Consider the following 22453-nt stretch of genomic DNA (forward strand, 5'->3'; position numbering starts at 1 on the left):
GGTGGAGGAGGAGAGGGCCAGGGGTTCAGGTCCTCCCCGTAGCCGCCCAGTTGAGACAGAGGGATAATCTTGGTAAAGGATGGGGAAGATTTGGGGATTGTGGCCTGTGTTATGAGAGGAATGTCTGACGCCTCACCGCTGTGACCCCGCTGCAGGCTCCACTGTTTGTCCTCATGGCAGCTACAGTATGTAACCGCACACGTAACCTGCTGTCGGACACGTCAGGACAAGAACGCGTACACCGGAGAGTAGCGTGACAGCAAAATCCTGTTCATCATAACAAGATTTAATAAACCTCACTGAAGCTAATTACCGGTGTTACGTTTCTGCTGCAGATTCTGTCTTGCTGACCTTCCCATGTGATGAATTAGTGTATCTTATCAGGATGAATTGTGCAATAATTTGCAATTATCAGGAAATATTTGCATGAATTATTTAAAAAGTGCAAAGAAGTTTTGTTTTTGTTTTTAAAAGTGCAGTATTTCTCACTGACACGAGTAGAAAAGCAAAGTGGAAGTTTTATAACTATGAGTTCAGTGTTGCTGTGGGGTGCTGGTGTTGTCCAGCAGGTTTCTGTTCCTCACAGTATCATATTCTCAGATTGTAATAACCCTCGCTTGCATAGCCACAATAGGTGTCGTGAGACTCGCTGTGGGCGAAGGGCATTCAAGTGATTGGTGCTGGCACATATGACACAAAATGAAAGAATCTTGACAGCGATCACATTACCTGAAAGCAGAGGAGTCTAAATCTGTAAATGTGACCAAATCATGGGAAGAGTCTGATGCAACACACCAAGATCATCATTGCATGGCGTCAGTTGATAAAAAACATTCTTTTGACCACTTATGTGCATGATACAAAGTTCAACAAAGCAAATAAGAATTTGTTTAAAAAAAAAACCTCCACTAATCCACGGCAGGTGAGTTAATCGAATGGGACAAAGGGATTTATTTCTTAAGAGAGGGAACATTACCACCTAGTGGTTCAAATCGGATCAGCGACAATGAAGCTTTTATTTTTTTAGGACAATTTGTGGTCATGCAAACTCTGCAGTGGGTTTTATGTGTTTATTATATAATCGGCAGGTATGGGTTTCTCTTCATTCATAACGTGCAGAAATATGCACGTTGCTAATTATTAGTAATTGTTACTAATTCATCAGTGGACGGATCCACACTTTGACTTCTCCTCAGGACGCTAAAGGTACGTCACGTTTCATCTGCGATACTTTTGCTTATTTTTAAACTTTGGCACATAACACGCTATTACATTTGCGCGCGCGAGCACACACACACACACACACACACACACACACACACACACACACACACACACACACACAGAGTTGACGTAACGCAGTGTAGTTTCGGTCCAAATGTATATGTAAAACTGTAACGTTATAAAAAACGATAAATTTAATGAAACAACGCAGAACTGCTGTGAAGTACCAGATATATTGCATTTAGTGACGTATCAACGTAACGTCCCTTCGATAGCTCAGTTGGTAGAGCGGAGGACTGTAGGGCTTGTTGCTGAAATCCTTAGGTCGCTGGTTCGAATCCGGCTCGAAGGAGACTCACTTTTTTATTTTCAACCGTCGAACTAAAAGACGATATTGTTGCATTGTTGTGGTCGGTTTAAGGTTTATTATTTTTCAAATGCCCAGATTCATATTTCGCCCCCTGTGATAGGTCGAGACCGTCTTGTTCAGTTATTATGGTCCTTCAGTGGTTTTCCTTTTCGTCCAAACGTCAAAGTTTAACAGAAAGTCTGAACTCAATGTTTTTTCATCAATAAACTGTCAAACCTTCTAATATTATTTATTTGTAGTTCTGGTTAAATATTTAAATTGTTCATTTCGGCCAATTAGGCTTGCAAGCTACTTGATTCATAAACATGTAGTCATTAAATATGAATATTTCTCTGTATTTATTTTAGTATAAACTATGTTTTTTTGCTGGAATGTTTACGCTCCACTTTATAAGTGCTGCTCTGAGTTTGTGTTTATAAGTTTGCAGACTGTGTTTTTCTTGAAGCGGGAACCCAGACTGTAAACACAAGCAAAACAAGGTTTAATAACATCCCGGATGTTTGCCCTCCTGGAGGCATTTTTAAAGTGCTCCGCTCTCGCCAGAAAACTTTAAAGACATAGTTTCTTTTCTCTTTTTTTTTTTTTTTTTAATCATAATGGTGGTGGACCTCTTCAGGGTGCAACCCCCCATGTGCCGCTATCTGCTGAGTGCAACCTTTGAGTTTGTTGACCAAAGCTGCTCAGACAGTCCTGTGACACACCGCTCTCGTGTTTCCCAGGTGTGACTCCAGCCTGGACAGGTAGGTCCTGTTAAACTGGACAAAGACACTTGTGTTCAGTGGATTATTCCAACTCTCAACACACGGACAGGACGACGTCCTCAACATAATCCTCCATGATTACTCAGAGGGAGTGGAACTATTTATCTGTTTCCTCACAGTGCTCAATTTCAATGTTTGGTCAATAATACCTGCTGTTTTACAGATATTAGACATGGTTCCTGTAGTTTTCCACCTACTTTACTTGATCTATAGTAAATGTTGATAACATATGTTTTGCTTGGAAATAAAGTATAGTTTTATGCTTATGAATGCGTTAGATTACGTTGGGATCATGTGAAACGAAAGCTCGTTGTTGGTTTAGAGCAGGTTTGTTAAACAAAGTGGCAGCACAGGAAACAACAGGAAGCAAAACAGGAAGTGATCTTTTTTTTTTATGAGTTCGCTGTGCTGTCGCCAGTTATATTCTGTGAAGTGATGCATTCGGCTCAACTTTATAGACGTAAATAAAACACATTATATCCACTTCACCATTCAGACCTTCATTTCCCAGATCAGAAGGAAGGAGGCCATCATTAAATACTTCAAAGTCTACAGAGATTTTTTTTTTTTACTCACATCGTGGAGTTCTTTCAACGCTAGTGTTTCAAATACTTACACTTTTATGAGCGATTACTGCTGTTATCATTATTAATGTGAGATAAAGTAATGGATTGTTTGGAAACGTCAATCATATAGTCAGTGAAGAATAGGTTTTAAATAGAGACGAACCTCTACAGGACTGTTTACCAGGGAGAGAAACTATCATACAAACTTTAAGAAGAACCTTGTAGTTGTATTATCAGTGTTCATTTTTATTTCTTTGTCTTTTACATCTAAAAATTAAGTTTTCTTTTTTTAGATCCTCGTAAACAAGACATGAATCATATTCGAGTTTGTGCTACATCATTAAACAGATTTGTGCGTGGCTGAGGTAGTGAAAATGCAATGACAACTAAATTTAGGCACATCCTGAAGGGGACAGCAGGTGTTAAGATAAATACAACACTAACGCACAGGGCCAAGTATACACACATAATGTTTACTACAGATTCACAACAGATACATATGTAGATTTCATCCGTATGATAGCCAGTTGTTAACAGCTCATTACATCCTCAACTCAATCAACAATTCAGGCCCATTTCCACACAACGAAATAGAATTCTGGCTAAGAGAACACATTAGAAAAGGCCACTTGGACGTTCACTCGTGACGGACGCGCTTCCTGGGCGATGCCGGCGGGTCCAGGGAGAAGGCGGTGGGGGAGACGGGGCGGGACTCGGGTATGTACTCCGTCTTATACTTGTCAATGTAAGGCTTGGCTACGCTCCACACCTGAGTGAAAAACACAAAGATGCTCTTTAAAAAACAAAAAGAAAAAGGGCCTGCTTGTACAACACATCTTGACGTCCACAGCTCGCAGTACTTGCCTTCTTGTCAAGTAGGAGACGGTGGACGGCTTCGATGTCCGGGGACATGAATCTGTCTTTGATCCACGGCCTGTTTTTGCAGCCGAAGGAGAGGAATGGAAGAAAGTGGAACAGTGGATAAATATTAACTATTTTGAAAGTGGTGTACCTTGGCCACGTCTGTTTGACTTACTTGACCAGGCTGCGCACAAGTTCATAGACCTTCTCCAGCGGAGTGGTGGTGCGAAGAGGGCGGAGGAACTCGATACCCTGACAGGCGGCCAGCAGCTCTATGGCCAGAACTGCGCGCACAAAAAACATCCTTTTGAATTTGTGAATAGGCATATGGCATGTTCCTTTTTTGCCATTGATGGACAACTTCAACAAATAATTTACAGCAAGGACACATTTATACACGTGTGCCACAACTAGACAGGTTAGACTGGATTATACAGTGTCAGGGGCCAGAACAAGTCGTGGACAAGAAGAGCAATGACTTCATGAAACATGAATAGAGCGAAACAATACAAATAAAGTTTGGTTTTAAATCACATCAGAATTTCTTTTCTTTAAATAGCAGGAAATTGCTCAAATGTCAATCGACTCTGGATTCAAACCGATCAATTCCTTTCGTGTACAATTATAAATCCGCAACCCTCAATCTGTTCTCTTTGATCCCATCAAATACTATGATTATTTGATGTTTTACCGTGAATATTGATTTGCTTTTTCTTTTTCAGGTTGTCTTATAGTTAACAATATAAATCTTCTCCAGGGCTGATGGTGAGTCCAGCTACATGTTTCCATGATGCCGATCCAACTCAAAGTGTGTCATGTAAACACTCCTATCTGATGAGATAAGCCCTATCCCATTAAAAACACTGTACGTACAGACCAGAGGAAGTGGCGTAACACTGCTTCTGATGGCTCTCCACAGTCTGGTACATCACATCAGCACTTCACCTCTCACAATAAAACATTTTTTAAATATCATTTTCATTTTTTTAACGATGGTGGAAAATCACAAAGAACCAATGGTGCTTCATCACATCGACCTGATGAAGGAGAGGGAAGACGTTTCTTTCTTCGTTGTTTCAAACACAAAGCAAATCCATTCTCAACACTTCTATTCGTCGTTGGGTAAAACTGGATGTGGGATCATGCATGCATGTCACAAACATCCAAAGTCAGCCTGCCAAGCACTGTTGGGACTGATTGACTGATTGAATCAGGTGATACTGTTGACGATCCGTCTGATCACGTTATTCCTGGGAGTGGGACAATCATGTCCCCATTTAATCAATCGACGTGACAAACAGGGACTGTGTGAATGCAGCTGCAGTCGCTCGAAACTCTGGAAATTGTTTCTGGAAGATTTACTGTCAATGACATGATTGAGAGACGCGGGTTGAACTGCAGCCTGCAGAGACTTTGAGTGCAACTACAATCACTAAAGTTTTACTTGCCGAGTTTAGAATTTACAGTTCCTCAAAATCGCCGCAAAAAACAAACCCTTGTCATGATGTAATCATGCAACGTGTTTTAAAAGAAGCTTTACCTTGCTCCACATGCTCGATGACCCTCAAGGCTTTCCTCGCGGCCCAGCCTCCCATAGACACGTGGTCCTCTGTGGCGGCGCTGGTGGACAGGGAGTCCACTGACGACGGGTGACACAAAACTTTGTTTTCTGAAACTGAACACAGCGGGAGACCACGGATTCACCTCCTCGTTCAGATGCGTCGGTATGGTACTCAGACACCCATCCGTTACGTTGATGGTATCCAGCCGGGATCAGTGACCTGAAACACCAACCTAAAGCTGCGGCGGTGCAGTGGGCGATCATGAATCCTGAGTTGAGTCCGCCCTCATTGACGAGGAAGGCAGGCAGCTCGCTCAGCGAGGGGTTGCACAGCCTCTCGATCCTCCTCTCGCTGATCGAGGCCAGCTCGTGGACCGCAATGGCCAGAAAGTCCAGAGCCTGCAAGAAAAGACCAGACGGCGAGTGAGAGGAGGACAAAAATCCTGTGTGCAGCAAACGTGACAATGTTTAGTCAGTCACGAACCTTGGCTGGGTACTCGCCATGAAAGTTCCCGCCGGAAATCGTCTCGCCTCGGTCTGCGAAAACCATCTGACGTGGCCGTCAAAGAAATAATCCAACAGTGATATATGATAAGAGCAACGGCGGAGTCCATTTTAACCACAAATGTTAGCATGAGATGTAACTGAAGCAGCCGGAGAAGGATACAGGGTTGTCAGTGGCACTGTTGATTTCCGTATTGATGATGTTCTGCACAAACGTGATCGTGTCGTTGGCAATCCCGTGAACCTGCGTACAGACAGGAATGACAACGCTCACAAGAGACTCCGACTCCAGTGCGACGCGACAGTCCACCGACACAACGTTAGAACGATGGAGACGTGACGTAGGGGGGGGGGGGACCCCGTGATTTATGGACATATAAATAAACTTGACTTGACGTTACCTGAGGACAGCAGCGCAGAGTGTAGGCGTCCTGGACTCTGTCACAGAACCGGTGGCTCTCTGGGGAAAAACACGCCAACGCCACATGGCACACATTAAATAACCACATGTCAAAAGGTGCTATGCAAGCACGATATCCCGGCAAGCTATATTTTTAATAATCTCTGGGATCCATCCTTAACTATTCATGTCGTGTGGGAAACCACACTGGAGTTCCTTGAAGTATTCATAATATGAGAGTCTGGAAACCTTGTCAAGCACAGAGATAAACTGAAATGTCAATGGCTGCCATACTTAGGATGAGGCTTCCAACCTGCAATCTGGGATGGGTGGTGATCAGAGTCCAGCAGAGACCGGAAACGAAGGGCCACCTCAACCTGTCCCACATGAGGTCGCAGCGCGTGGATGTCTACGGGGAGCTCCGGAAAAACCAGCAAGGATCAGTGGCAGTCATTAGAAAAATATATATATATAAAAGTATTTTCTTGTTATTTCCCGCTGTGCTGTGCTTTCATTGCTGCTGCTTACCGCTGTCAAAGGCCTTGGTGGTTCCTTTCAGTAAGTCCAGGGTGAGAGCAGCGATGATGTCCGCCTGCTGAGCAATGGCCAGGGCTCGCTCCACAGCCTCTGCCCCCAGAGAGGTGATCATCTGGGTCCCATTGATCAGAGCGAGACCCTGAGAGGGAACAACCGCAGAGGGACTTGAATAAACTAACTTCAATCAAGTGATGTACTGAAGGACTAGTCGAGTTCATATGCCACTAGATTTATTGTGAAACTTCAAATGATGGCTCAAGGATCTTATTTGATTCAATCACTGACATAAACCTGACTTGGGAATCAATGAAACGGCAGAACAGAGACCCCTTATAGATAATATGGACTGAAAGTAATTACTTGCATTCAATTGAAAGGTTCCTTTCATGTTACTCAAAGATGAGCTTTAGTTTTACCTCTTTAGGCTTTAGAACGATTGGCTTCAGTCCGTGGGCCTCCAGGACCTGGCCGGGGATAAAACAAGAGAAAAAGTCAAAAGCCAGGGGTCATCCGAAAGCAAACATGTTTTCCTTTTTGACTGTGTAACCTTTCACTCTCAGCATCAAAGACACATTTCCTCTACTATCAAGCAAGCTTTTTTTTGTGTCGCAACTGGAAGAGTCACTCTCCGGCTTACATATTTGGCATCTGCCCAGCCACTCTTAGGAGACCACATCTTTCCCTCCCCCATCAGTCCCAGGGCCAAATGAGAGAGAGGTGCCAGGTCTCCGCTCGCACCCACCGTTCCCTTCTCGGGGACGAATGAGAGACAGGATGCTTCCAGGGGCCAAATACCAGAGAAATGGCCAGGATTAGTCATGGGACAGAGACTCCAGTATTGATTTGTAAAAAACGTTATCAGTTAGATGAAAGCTGATATCCCTCATCAGCAAAAGTAAACGGATGCTGATGGGACTATCTGAAAACTCACCGTTGAAAGCCTGGATCATGGCATGGAGAGTTTCCAAAGAAATACCGCTGTGCCCTTTGGCCAGAACATTGATCCTCAGAGCGAGCAGCATGCGAGTCCTCTCAGGGCTGAGCGGGTTTCCCACACCTACACAGCACAATGCAATTCCGATCACAAATCCGACGACGCAGGAACCCTGTACATGTTCAAACGGGGCCGTGAGCCTCGAGAAAGGTTTGATTACCTGCTGAGTGTGAGCGCACCAGGTTTTCCTGAAGCTCTCTGTCAAATAAAACGTGTTTACAGCCAACGGTTAGCTCAGAAAGGAATCGTTTTGTTTACAAAAGATCATAAATAGGCTATGAATTTAATGTTGTACTTAAGCTTGCTGACAGGAATGACCGTTCGGGCAAACTTTCCAAAGCCTGTAGTGATTCCATAGACAACTGCAGGAAGATGGGAAAGACAAACAAAAGTCTACAGTAACTGCTTTTCTATGCATTCTTGTATTTATTGAATGCTTAAGTGTATATTAACCTTTGTTTTCTTTGACAATGGTGTCCAAAAGCTCTCTGGATTCCACAACTTTTCTTTCAGCCTCCGCCGTCAGCTGGAAATGTCCACAAAGTGTGGGATTGCGTCAATGAACAGTCAACAATTACCAAACGTCAGACATGATAACAAACATTGTGTTGATCATTACCTTTATTTTGTAGAGTCCTTTCCCTAAGTCGACCAGATCTGCTGAAGTCAAGCTGTTGCCATCCATGGAAAGAAACTGCACAGGGAGACGAGTGTCACACAAACAGTGTCAACACAATGTTATCTCAAATTGAGTAAGAAACTCACTTACTTGACCAGGTTCTTTGTATGCCGCCGTGCTGTTTCACACAGTTCAGTTCAGTAAATCAACAGCAAAATGATAGAAATTGTCATGAGATATTAACTTGTTAAATAGGTCACCAGTTAGCGTTTTTTTCCCCACTCAGTTCTAAACGATGCAATGGCAAGAACAACCTGTGAAACTGGCTCCTGTTTAATAAGAACCGCGTACACATCCACATATCCAACCTGGGATGTTTAAGGATACAGGTGAGACACTCCAGGCTCAAACGGGATGAAATCAGGAGACATGGTGTCTCCTTCAATAGCTGAAAATTAAAAAATTAAAAAATTACTCACAGTAGGTACATACAAATAACTTTTACAGCTCATGCGTAATTACGCACACTTTACGCTCTGCCAGGGTGAAAAAAACATATTCATTACATGTGATTCACGTGGTTTTTTGTTTTTTTTATATATATATATTTCAAGCAGACAGTCATTACCAAGCTCCACGAAGTCATTGTCCTCGAGTACATCCCCAATGGTGTCATCCACGTCCAGCAAACACAAACCCTGACACCGGCGCACCACGAAGCGCGTCTCCTTCACGGCCACAATACCGCCGTTGTCAGGCTTGTTCTTCACGTAGCGTTTGAGTGCCTCTTCTCCGAGCCAGCGGATAGGATTGGAGGTGTCCCGGCAGGGCACTGCCAGCCACTCATCTCGAATGTGCACGGTGAACCGAGGCATTGCGCGCGTTGCGAGACTCAGCTGCAGTGAGCGCAGCGCGCCGCTCTCCAAGGTACCACCTTCAGCCGCATGTGAGCGGGCCGCCAATCAGACGCGGCCGGAGAGCCACGCCTCGCCGGTTGGGATCGTTGACCTCCGCACGTCAGTGGCACAGATATTTGGGGAAAATGCTCAGTGGTTTGAAGAGGTTCAGTCGCTAACATATGACCTCTGGCATTGTTTTGCTTGTTGGTAGCCGTCCAACCCATGTTCAAATTAAATACAATGACCAAGTCAATGCTCAGTTGCATCCCAATTGGTGTGACAGCAGGGAATTCATACAAATGGAAAAGTAAGAGCTGATCGTGGAAATATCACACATCTGTATCCAGCTTATGGACAAGGACCCGGACAAGTCGCCAGAAAAAACCTAAATTTACATTTATGGTCTTTTAAGAAACATACTCAGCCCTGCCGCTCATCCCACAAATGGTTGCAACAACCATAACACAATATTTGACAATAGTTCTATAATTTTGTCCTTTTCCAAAATAATAAACCACAAAATGTTCGAACTTGCCAATACATTGATCCATTATACCATAATAACATTTCACCAGTAATACAATAACTCAATGCACAATTGAAGTAAATCTTAATAATGAATCAATCAAGCTGCAGTTCTTGAAAATAAAAGGCTTTTTTTCAGGTCTTGCGCAGTTTGCTGAAATATAGATATCAAATAATTATTTCACTGAGTATTCTCCAACATTCTCTCAGCCATGGTTGTAGAAAAGAATTCTTTACTATTTTTATTACATTATTGACAGGTTACTACATTCACATTGACCTAAACAGTTGTATTATTGGTCATTATTCCATTATTGGTTGTCACAAAAGGTTTGCCGTCTAAAAGAGAAAGAAAGAGACTAGCCAGCAGTATATGGGGTTGAATTGTACAGAGCTGTTGTAACAAACGTAAATGTCCTGTCGCCTTGAGTTAACTTCATGCATTTGATTTAGTCTACATAAAAGAAAAGTGTTTTTAGTGAGGCCAAACCACAATAAAATTATAGCAGCACACGCGATCCTTTTCTGGTTAAGTCAAGGATACAGTCTTTACTCTTTTTATTTTATTTTTTTTGCACTGTGGAGAAGATCTCTGAAACTACCTATTAACTCCGGCTTGTTTTCACACCTCTGCTATGAACCCATAACATGGCTGCATAAATCAACCATCCATCCAACAACCTAAGACTGCTTATTAAGCATGAACACCCACTCTTTCACCCTGGCTTCAATCACACGCCACAAGCATTATATGACGCTCATTTCACAGTAAAGGCAATCCATACTAATATTTCTGTCATGGCCAAACATCACAGGCAATAAAAGCTTTTCAGAAGTTTGAAACACTCTTATATTGTACTATATTGTATAGCTTCTCATTAGGATATTTATTTCTATACAATGTTCCTTGGCAAAGCTGTGAAGCTTGAAATTAATGAACAAGAGGGTCATTCCCATCTGACAGAATCGACAGTACCACATTATGCCAGCAGGGTATCGTACAGACACGGTTCTGATTTATTGGATCTCAATCTGCGTGGTCGGTTTACATCTTTGCCATAAAATCAGGCTTCACACTTTAATAGCTTGGCGTTATTGTTTATGCTAAACCGGTTTCCATACCTTTTCCTCTGCTTGCCCACGTGAGATTAGAACACATTTTAATCTACTTGTTATTAATATGTAAAGTGTGTTGAGACAAATATGTTTTAATCGGTCTTTTTACACTTGAAAGTGAACTGAAACAAAATCAAAAATGTGGAATATTAGCTTTATTCTCCCATTTTCACCTCACTGCTGACATTTACACGTTATTTTCTTTGCCCATTAAGTGAGCGAGGTTGTAACTGAAATTCTAAAATCAGGCTCTGTTGTGGCGAAAAAAAAACAATATCATCAGCTGCTGTGGTGAATAAGCAATTAAATGTCTCGCTTTCCTCCTCCTCCTCCTCCTCCTCATTATTATTATTATTATTATTATTATAAGTAGTAGTAGTAGTAGTAGTAGTAGTATATTTCAAATATTTAGGATTTTAAGGAAAAGCCATCCTGATAAAGGACCCCTGTCATTTTCCTGCCCCTCCCCTTGAAGTTCTGTGCTGCTCCACAGGGGGAGACATGGAGTGAGCTTTACGAGGTGTACATGAAGGCAGCACCGTCGCCCTGTGGAGCGGTGGTGTTACGTTCAGGGACCGTCGGACTCTCCTGCTTCCCCCTGTGTGCGGACGGACGCAGAGGAGGCCCGCTGCTGACTACTGCCGTCAGCGGGCAGGCAGAGAGAGAGGAGAGGAGGAGGAGGAGGAGAGGAGGGAGGAAAAGTGTGTTTACACAGACGGCAAACTGCCTGGGGAATCGTAGGGGAGAGGAAGTCAGCCGGCTCTGTGTCTGCCTGCTCCAACTTCCTGCTCAGAAAAAGAAAAAGCCCAGGATCCTATTTCAGTCCAGCACAACTGTGTCGAGCCGAAGAAAGCATGGAAAAACAAGGAATCACACGGACTGCGCCGTAAAGTTTCCACGGAGGGGGAAAAAACACCGAGTTCTAGCCCGCAGGTAAACTTTAAGCACATCTTTGTTTTTGTTTTCTTGTTTTCTTTTGTAAGAGGTGACATGTTTCGGAGCGAGATCGCGCACAGATGTTGTACATTTCGGCGTTTTGTTATTTTTTTTTTACTGGCGTGTATTTTGGTTTGTGTGCGTTCGTGACACGTTAGACCTCCCCGCATCGGGTTGACGTGCAAGTTTTTAAAACAAGAGCAGTTTCTGATTTCTATTGGGACACGTCTGTGCCATCTTCCGGTCCGGGCAACGTCTTGAAAAAATGAGTCCGAGGTCCAAACGTCGGTGCGTAAAGAGTTCGAACAACTGGATCGACCACGGACGGTGTGCTTGTTGTGTTTTGAGATGCTTTTTCTTGTCCTCGTTGATTCACCCCCCCCCCCCCCCCCCCCCCCCCCTCCTCTCTCGCTCTCTCCTCCACTGCCTGTGAACAGGAAGAGAGCAGATTTAGTCATGGCTAAGTAATGTCTGCATACACCATCTAATCTCATTAGGAGTTTCCGTCCAGCAGACACACACTGGACGGCTTTGTGCGCGCGGCGCATCCGCGGCACGGGCTCCTCGTCCACCCGGACCAAAAAAAAAAAAAAAAAAGCTCCACGATGAACCCGTGATGTTCTTCGAAAGAGTTGTAACACGTCTTTTTTGCGGCTGTCAGATCGTCTCTTGATCACCCCCCCCCCCCCACACACACACACACACACACACACACACACACACACACACTGCAGGGATCCTATGTGTCGAGGTCATCACTTGTGTAAAATATGTGTCTGCACTGAAGTCTGGAGGAGGATGAAGCTGCACTCTGCTATTTTGCAGCATCCTGCAAAGGTGCGTGTTTAGAAAGTGTCTCCGTCCTGATTGCAGACCTGTCAGCTCAGCCCCGCTTTGCATCGGCAGGCATCACTTTTGCATTTAAAAAAAAGAAAGAAAAAAAAGGGTGTTTTTATAACAACTAGCCCCGGGTCTGGGGTTCAGGGCGGGAAAGAGGGAGGAGCCGCGGAGAGGAGAGGAGAGGGGACAATGATTTGATCTTTTGACCCCCTCGGCCCCTCCGGGATTCCAGTGGGAAGTGTGGCAGGATTTTGGGGAAACGCTCCCCTGCTGTGGGATCCCCTCTCCTTCACCATTTGTCCTTGGAAGTAGAATAGGAGGAAGTCCTGGCCCTGACAGGTTTGTAGCTTCACATGGAAGACGGAAGACTCTGGGGGATAGCCGGTGTCGGAAACGAGTCCGGGCCTCGCTCTCTTCTCCAGGAGAAGTGTTTTCTATCGCGCCTCGCAGAGAGACGCTAGAAGTATTATACCCATTCTGGTATAATACTTTAGTTTTTTGGGTCAAAATGATACTTCAATTCAAGTCCAAATGTTACTGGACATTACATGATTGGTGGTTTTGTTGGAGCAACCCGCAGATTACGTCTGCTGAAAGGCCGTTGACCCTGAACTACCAAAACACCAGCGAGGCCAAACGCTGGCTGACGCACTCAATTCTCACCAACACACAAACCAGGAACCTTCGGCAGGAGCAACGGGCGTTCTCCAAATGCCTCCGTACAGGTTTACCGGGCCGATTTTGAAAATGTCTGAGTTTGAAAAGCCTCCCGAGATCCCAGACCTCAGGTTGGAAACGACTGGGCTTCATGATTGTAACAGAGATGTTATAACTAACAAATCACAAACTCATAAATACACGTCGATGAAATAGTCCAACACTCAACCACACATGAAAATCCTTTATACTTCAAGATTACCGGCTTCAGACAACTATTAGAACAACAGTAAGTCCTTTGTGTATCGGTGTCATAGTTCTCGACGCTTTCTTTTGGTAATCTGCTATAAAAATCTTCCTTCCTGATTGGTAAAGTAGCGCACGTAGTGCAAGGTGAAACTACCTTAACAACAGAAGCCACAGCAGGCTGAGAGGCTGGACAAGCTTGAAAACTGGACCTTTTTTTCCATTGTCAAAATTTTAGTTTGGGTGATATATAATCAAATCTGTAAAAAAAAAAAAAATCACAGTTCTGCAAATGCCTACAAGCAGCATACAGAAGTATTCATATTGAACTAAAGAGTCCCGAGAATTTGACCTAGATATCAACAATTTGTGTCGTAACCGATGTATTATCCATAAACGGATCGATCGGCCGGCCGACAGCGTGAACGCGAGTCTGCGGGGAGCAGAAGCCGTCCCCTGGCCCGTTAATATGCAGGGCTGGTGGAAGTGAGACGGGCGCTGGGAGGCTGCACATTCCTCTATTAGAGGAATAACCCACCCTGGGCCCGTCATACTTCCTGTGGAGAGAGGGCCAGGTTGAACCACAGCATATTTCTGGCTTGAGCTGTTGTTCCTCCTTGTATTTTTTCTCTCTCCTGCTGCTGCTGCTTGCCGCCGCCGCCGCCACATTACACTGTGCTCTTTAACACACTGTTCTATTCATCAGCGGCCTCCTCTTCCATCGCGCCACATGTTACAGCTCAAGCAGGGCGGCTCGCTCCTCCAGCCACTAACCCAATTTAGTCCGAGTGGAGTTAAAACACAAGAGACACGGGGGTGGTGGGGGGGGGGGAAAGAAAAGCAAAACAAAACAAAGGCTTTGAATCTCGTGTTTGTCCGTAAACAGACTTTTCAGAATTTAGTTTTAGAACGTGGAGTTGCGGCGGGGTGCAGGAGGGCAGAGCGGCGTCTGGCCCGTTTCCGTCAGTGGTTTGAGTTCCATGTTTATTCTGTCACTGCAGCATCTGGCAGGTATTACACATGCAGGTAGGTTTTCGGTGTGGAGAGGTTGGGGAGGGATGGGAGGGGGGTTCTGAGCACTGGGCTGGACGAGGCGGTGGCCGTCCTGCTCCGTTTCCAACAATAACCCCCCCCCCCGGTCACTACGTCTGGCCTGCAGGCATGGACAGCGCCATCACTCTCTGGCAGTTCCTGCTGCAGCTGCTGCTGGACCAGAGCCACAAGCACCTCATCTGCTGGACGTCCACCGACGGCGAGTTCAAGCTGCTGAAGTCGGAGGAGGTGGCCAAGCTGTGGGGGCTGCGCAAGAACAAGACCAACATGAACTACGACAAGCTGAGCCGGGCGCTGAGATACTACTACGACAAGGTGGGTCCGTCCGGCCAGCCGCCGCTCTCGTGTGAAAGAAGTGCAGCGCCACAGCGCGTTCTTTGTTCTTCTCTTTAAAAGCCACAAGCTCCCCTGATAGAAACTTCCACTTCCTCCTTCCTGTGACAGTAAAGTCGTCACCTGCGATCGTCCCACTGACGGCGCTTTAACGTTTTATAGTTTCACCTTTGTCACGACCGGAAATGATCAGTTATGGTTTCGAAATACAGTTGAAACTGTTTCAACCTTTATTCTGTTTAAAAAAAAACTGAAAACGTGTGTAAATATTATATTGGTCCTCTATGAGGCGAGTAGCCCTGTACTGTATGTTCACCTCCGGCTTTTTCCTGTTTTCCTGTAATAATTAATAACAGTTACAGATGTCGTCATTTTTCTGATAAACAAACACATTTTTCATGTCATCATATGGAGAGTAGGGTGACAGTAGAGTCGGACTTTAACCTTTTTATAGATTTTTTTTTTTTTTTTAAACAAATACTCACAATGTCTTCGGAGTCAGTTTTCTTCTTTCCACCAGCTTTTTTTATGACGCGTACGACACGTCTTCGTATATTTGAAAGACGGACTCATAAAGGCCACAAACAGGAAATAAAGCAGGTCTTGATGAAACGCAGTTGTTTTTCTAAACATTTCAATGAATGCCCTATAAAGGGTTAAGTACTGATATAATATATATTCCAAATCAATGGGATATTTGTTACTATTAAATAAAATACTATATTATTAGTTTTACTCATGTCTGACCAAAGGAGCACAAAAGAAATTCTTGATTTCTTGCAATCGATGATTCCAGAAACATTTCAGTGGTCAATAAAGTGAAGTGAAGCGATCCTAAATAGAAAGTTGTCACGATTGCTGCAACTTGATCCGTCTGTTTGTTTTCAGAACATCATCAAGAAGGTGATCGGCCAGAAGTTTGTTTACAAGTTCGTGTCGTTCCCCGAGATCCTGAAGATGGACCCGCAGGCGGTGGAGATGGGCCTGGCCTCGGGGAAGTTCCCCCTGCAGGACGGAGAGGCCCACGACCTGGAGGTGGAAGAGGAGGAGGAGGAGGACGTGGAGGAGGAGGGCGGCGGCGGGCCCAGAGGAGGGCGCTGGCCGCCCTGGGGGCTCCGCAGTGTCGCAGCGACTACCGCCGCTCGGGACTCTACTCCTCCTTCAGCATCAGCTCCCTGCAGAACCAGCCCGAGCTCCTCCGGGCGCTGAGGGAGCACCAGGAGGAGCCGCGCTCCGTCATCCGCTTCGGCGCCAACTCCCACGGGAGGAGCCCCCCTCACCGCGCCAAGCCCGAGGCCTTCGTCTCCCCGAGGCCCTCCAAGCCCCCCTCCCACTCCCACTCCCACTCCCACTCCCACTCGCACTCCCACTCGCACCCCCCATCCTCCACGCGCATCCTGCCAGGCCGGAGCTGGAGCCCCGTCGGCGGCGAGGAGGAGGTGGAGGAGGAGGAGGTGGAGGAGGAGGAAGAGGACGACGACGAGGTCGAGGACTCTGAGCAGAGCGCTCAGCCCCTCAATCTGTCCTCCGGGCACAGGGAGCGAGCCCCCCCTGCAGCCCCCCGACAAGAGGAGCAGTAGTAACGGTAACCACGGAGACGGACTCCCGCCAAAGAGCAAAAAGCCCAAAGCTCTGGAGATCTCCGCCCCCTCCCTGCTGCTGGCGGGGAGTGACATCGGCTCCATCGCCCTCAACAGCCCGGCGCTGCCCTCCGGCTCCCTCACCCCGGCCTTCTTCACGGCACAGGTGAGACCCCCCCCCCACACACACACACACCCCCCCCCCGTCCTGTCAATGAGGCGACACACTCATTCAATCTCGTCCGTCAAGCTGCTCCCTAAAGTTTTGACCAGCTTCAGCAGGAAGTCGGTGGCGTAGCAATGTAATGAAATATTTGCAGTAAGACTCCAGCAGTGTGAAACAGGGGGGCTCCAGGGGTCTGGGGGGGGGGGGGGGGGAGTCGTCCCGGACCGTCACTGTATCCAGGGTTTATTAAAACCCTGATTATTCTCACCTCCCAGGCAGAGTCACGCTCGTTCCCATCTTGACGGCTGATGTACAAAAACACTCCATTAGAATTTAAACGTTTTATGTGTCTTGTTAATTTTCTCGACATTCACGGTTTACTTAGAGTACATCCTGGTAGTACGGGGAGAAAACAAAGTGCGGCAGAGTTCATCACAGGCCTGTAATTTGAGCTTCTGATAAGCTCCTTTAGCGGGAGGTCAACCTCACCATGTAACGCCGCCGCCACATTTAAAACCAACGTCTGTGGCCGGATCAGGACAAAGCGGACCCCGTCCTTCCGCGTCGGGCCGCAGCCCCGAAAATAATCAAATCTCACCAAAATAAAACCCCACATCGGTGCGATGCTACAAGCGGCGGCGGCTGCTGGTGGGGAGATGATGGGATCCATCCAGAGAGTGATGTCAGTGTCCCTGAAGCAGACATCTGACCCCGGCTTGGCGTGTGTTCGTGGAAACGCTATTGCTATTTTTGTTTGGTAAGACGGTCGAGCCAAAACGTCCCGAGGAAACGGAGAGTGTGTGTGTGTGTGTGTGTGTGTGGGGGGGGGGGGGGGGGGGGGGGGGGGGGGGGGGGCTGTTATTCACGCTTCCAGTGGCGTGGCTACGGCGGAGAAACGAGCGGCGCCGAGTTGGCCTCCTCTCGGTGTGTGTTTGATGCGAAGAGAAAACAAGACGCATCGGAGGAAAACAAGTGATTTACAGAAATCTGCAAGGCCAACCTATTTTTGGGGGGGGTGAGGGAGGGGGGTAGATAAGTGATGCCATATGCTCCAATAATTCCATTAATAATGGGAGCAGGGCTGGGTCCCGCCGCAACACTGGCTCACTTCTCCGAGGTGACACAGGGGGAAAGTCTGGGGGGGGGGGGGGGGGGGGTAGAGAAATTGATTTCATATGTTTTCTCTCTCGTTCCAAGTGGTTGTGGAGCGACTGCCTACTACTGCTGCCTCCACCTCCATCATCCATCCACTCCCCCCCCCCACCCCAAACCCTCTAGCCTTCAATCAACAGCAGCACCCCCCCCCCCTCCCATCACCCCTGAATTCTCGGGTAGAAACCACAGACTTCCTTCCTGCTCCCATCAGTTTGTTTTTCCAAACGCCAATACGCGAACATTTACCGATTCAACATGTTTCACATTAAGAGAAGCTCTCGCAGCGACGACGTCCTCCCACCGCCGCAACGCTCTGCCTCTACAGGAAAAAAAAAGAATTAAACGCCATCTTCTCTTATTCATACCCCCCCCCACCCCTCTCTGGCTCCCTGACAGACTCCCTCTGGTTTGCTGCTGGCTCACAGTCCTCTGCTGTCGGGGATCCACTTCTGGAGCAGCCTGAGCCCGGTGGCCCCGCTCAGCCCCGCCCGGCTGCAGGGCCACAGCTCCCTCTTCCAGGTAAGAACCCGGCCCCGCCGCTTCCAATGGCGCCGAATAGCAGGCGAAGAGGAGATTCTTGTTTACAGGAAGTCACTTTTAAAGCGGAGGAGGAAGTGTGTGTGTGCGGAGCGCCGCTGTAAAATCCCCACCGGTCTCAGGTAAACTGAAGGTGATTGCAGAAGTTCGTTTTTTTTAATAGATTTCCACTTATTATAAGCTCAATTTCAATTTGTTTTTCGAAAGATCTTGACTGATTTGATCTTGATCCAGCAGATAGAATTTATTTTCCCCTCAGTGGAAATTCGAAATAAAACCTAAAAACAAGATGTTTTATTTTATTTTTTTATTTTTTTTAAGATGTGCACACACGAACGGTTGTGAAACTAGTTGAGCGTCGGTAAGCAAGTCCTGCAGAGGTGTCCCTGTTTCAGCGCTTGTGAGAGGGAGAGGAAATCCTGTGAATACTTCCTGTTTGAGCCCAGGGGAGTCAGTCTGAACAGGGTGGACTGGTTTGAGAGCTGCTCCTCATTTACGAAACACACACACGCACGCACACACACACACACACACACACACACACACACACACACACACACCACACACACGAACAGCATAGCAGTGTCTCCCCGCAACAAACGGTATCCACTTCTCCTTCTCATGTGAGTTAAAGGGGACAGAGATTGAGAAGGAAGAGGCACAATGAACACCAAAAAAAACAAAACAAAAAAAAACAAAAAACCCAAACCCAAAACAGGAAACCAGAGCAGTGACAATGCTGCAGTTCCTCACCGGAAAGCAGCTTTCATAGAGCCTCCCCCCCCCCCACCCCACCCCCCCCCCCCCACCCCCCCCCCCCCCCCAGCACTAACGCTCGGCTCACTCTGCTCTCCCTCCACAGTTCCCCAGCCTAATCAACGGACACATGCCTGTCCCGCTGCCAAACCTGGAAGGAACACCCTCCTCCCTGCTCCTGTCCCCCACCAACCCACAAGTCCTGATCCACCACCCCCCCCCCATCATCCACAATGAAGAAACCTTCATCCATCGTCATCCTCAGTCGCCATCTCTTTCCTCGTCTCGACTCGTTTTTCCGCTTCATTTTTTCTTTGGAAAAAGAAGGAGAAAAAAAAAAAAGGAGACGGTGTGTGTGTTTATATGTGACCTCACCTTATTTTGCACTCGGGTTGCTTCAGACTCCAGTGGTTGAAAAGCACTTGATTTAAAACAAATTTAAATGAATAAAAAAAGCCATTCGCCGCCGCGTCTTTGAGATGTTGGGCTCTTTGTGATAAAAAAAAACAACAAAAAAACAGCACATTTCCACATGGACCCTGTCCGCCGTGGACAGAAGTAACGTGAAGCCGACGCTCGTCCTGCCCAGAGCCTGGCTTTCCTATAATCTTGTTAAAAAAAAATAAAAAATTACAACAAAATACAAAAAAAAAAAAAAAAAAGTCCTATTTTCCTTAATGTTCAATCACAAAGTTGATTTACCTTTGTGACATTGTATGTAACGTATGCACTATGCTTCTCAGATAGTACCGGCTGTGCCTTGTTGTCCTGTTTTATTGCTTTATTTCTTTACAATGAAGACGAGATTTCAAATCAATGAAAAAAACCTTTTGTAAACTCTTATGTTCTTTGTTTTTTTTTTATACTGGACTTGGTATACAGTTTGTATTCTGTATTTTTTTTTTTTTTTTTTTTTGTATTGTGAGGAATATCTTGTCATTTTCAAATAAACAAAGCATTGAATGCTTGAACTCGACTCCTTGAATTCAGTGGCTCACACTAATCTGACCTCTGGAGGCCCAACAAGTCAAACGTAACATATTAAACTGCAGATATGGACAAATGTCAAAGTCTTTCCTTCTTTTGATCCTTTTGGAACTGCAAGAATTTTCCAGTCTATTCTGAAATGTACATATTAAAGTTAATCAGATATTATTATATTTGCCAAAAAAAAAAAAAAAAACCTCAGTCACCCGGATATATTTTTTATTCAGGATTAAAGCAATTTGTCATCATCTGGAAATATTTTTTGAGTTTACGTGTCTAAAGTATCCTTTCACATAAATTGGACACCTTTATTGTGAAAGGTGTTGTGTTGCGTGACCCCCCACAGATGCATTAATTAATTCTGACCAAGGGCGGTTTTGAATGTCATTTTTGCCAATCCAGTGTTTTTAGATCAGCCTCTGTCAGTTTTCATATTTATACTTAAAAAAAAAATTTTTAATCACATGGCGGGCGGATTAGATCCTCTGGCGGGCCGCTTCTGGCCCCGGGCCGCATGTTTGACACCCCTGGTCGAGACCACTTGTGACCAAATTCATGCAGATTTACTCCACAAGGAGCGAAGGATGTTTGAGATTTCAAGATGAATCTGAAAAGAACTTTTAACCTCCACTCCTGAAAGCACATGACCAACCAACCGCTCAACTGTTGAGACATTTTTTTTTTTTTTTTGCACAACTTCCTGTCCTCTCTCGGGGAGCTTCAGGACAAAAATCCCAAACAGGTGTTTCATCAATGAATGGACCAATTAACTGTAAGAATTGGTATTTATGCAGTCTTCTGTTCACGTCGACATCGTGGGAACAAGACGAGACCAACGATCAGCAGCACCTCAACGTTGGAGGCTTCAGACAGGAAGTTCTCAGGAGGAAGAGTCCACTGATCACATGTCGCTCTGGCATGAGCGTTTTATGTTTTACATACATTTCAGTTAATAATCATGAAAGCAATGCACCATTTTCACTTTTACACATCCTGATTGTCCTTGAGGGACTCATAACACCACCTTGTGGTTGGAAGAGGGATTACAACATTTGGAAGACTGGAGCCATTTATTAGTATCGTAAATAATAAAGAGTGGAAATACTCCTTCTGGTGCATGTGTCAAATACTAATCGGTTGCTGAAATCTTTCTCCTGCGATTGAAGCTACTTTCGACAAAATGTTGACAAATGTCTTGACAGCAAAGCAAAGGGACTGCGAGCAATAGTAGAACTAGACGACACAAACGTTGCCTCATGTTCGGTAGTTCATCTTGGCCGGATGCTGGACTTCCTGTATTTCTACAGAAAAAGTATCGACGAACGTAGAGAAGAGGATTATTTTGGAGGAAGTATTTTGTAATTGGTCTACAATACATTCACATTTTTTTTTAATGTATTACTCCTTCTAACGAATGAAAAATCACCCAATGGCAACTGCAGCTGATATATAGCATGATGATTTGACGTTTTTCTTTGAAGTGACATCAGAACTGTCAAGTCACATATTGTTGAGTACATTTTGTTCTTTGTCAACTGTAAAGATGTCGCGTTGCACAGAAGCAAGTATAATAGAGAGAGAGACGGCACAATAGAGTTCTCTTGAAACTTTAATTTTTACTCTGAAAAAAGCTCAAATATGGAGGGCATCTGCAACGAAATCCCACATCAATAACAGTTATCACAAATAAAGTTAAAGAATATGATAGAAAACATCTCTTGTAACACTGTTAAATAAACTCAGGTGAGACTCGGTAGAGGGGGCGGGGCTGCAGCGACTGCTTCCTGAACCGGGGGTTCACACGTCGTGTGCTTCCTCATACAACAGAGCGGGCATGCAACACAAAGATGGAGGCCATCCTGGGAGACGGAGGAGGAGGAGGAGAAAACGGAGAGGCAGGTCGCTGTATTTAAATAATCGGGAGGCGTAACTAATCGTGTAATGCCCGAGTTAATGATTCCACGTCGCCTTCCTCCCTGCATTTTGTTCATTGGTCACGACAGAGACCGCAGCATCCTGGAATGACACGCCGGCATCGGATCCAGATGGTTCGTTTTGTCTCCGGTCGGCTCGACGGCGTCGGACATCACATCCACAACCTTCAGAGTGAAAGATCACAGAGGACTTGTGCAGCCGAGTTACAGCACCGTGGCAAAGAAAACAACAAAACAAAAAAAAAACAACACTGCTTAACTCCCTCTGAACTGCTACAGAAACATCCCTCTGTCTGTGGGACACACACACACACACACACACACACACACACACAC

The 22453-nt window shown here is 45.6% G+C and overlaps 2 protein-coding genes across 2 annotated transcripts; one reads left to right on the top strand and one right to left on the bottom strand.

The window, feature by feature from the left end:
* Positions 1-3558: 3558 nt before the first annotated feature.
* hal (histidine ammonia-lyase) lies at positions 3559-9272 on the bottom strand (the record flags this gene model as incomplete). The annotated part of the gene is made up of 20 exons (XM_080504196.1): positions 3559-3690; positions 3786-3855; positions 3958-4066; positions 5323-5457; positions 5577-5742; positions 5828-5893; positions 6011-6091; positions 6249-6307; positions 6561-6656; positions 6776-6923; positions 7201-7248; positions 7422-7561; positions 7716-7841; positions 7939-7976; positions 8074-8140; positions 8232-8304; positions 8398-8472; positions 8548-8575; positions 8785-8845; positions 9026-9272. The coding sequence occupies 20 exons, from the start codon at positions 9270-9272 to the stop codon at positions 3559-3561; spliced, it is 1965 nt and encodes a 654-aa protein (XP_080360322.1).
* Positions 9273-11731: 2459 nt separating this feature from the next.
* On the top strand, positions 11732-19551 carry LOC308136312 (ETS domain-containing protein Elk-3-like). The gene is given in 8 exon segments (XM_080504600.1): positions 11732-11870; positions 14776-14984; positions 15891-16080; positions 16083-16554; positions 16556-16748; positions 18300-18422; positions 19303-19386; positions 19388-19551. Coding segments are annotated over 7 exon segments (1284 nt in total). The 5' UTR covers positions 11732-11870; positions 14776-14777; the 3' UTR covers positions 19403-19551.
* Positions 19552-22453: the final 2902 nt, after the last annotated feature.

Source organism: Blennius ocellaris, assembly GCF_963422515.1.
Source record: "Blennius ocellaris genome assembly, chromosome: 11".
Classification (NCBI taxonomy): domain Eukaryota; kingdom Metazoa; phylum Chordata; class Actinopteri; order Blenniiformes; family Blenniidae; genus Blennius; species Blennius ocellaris.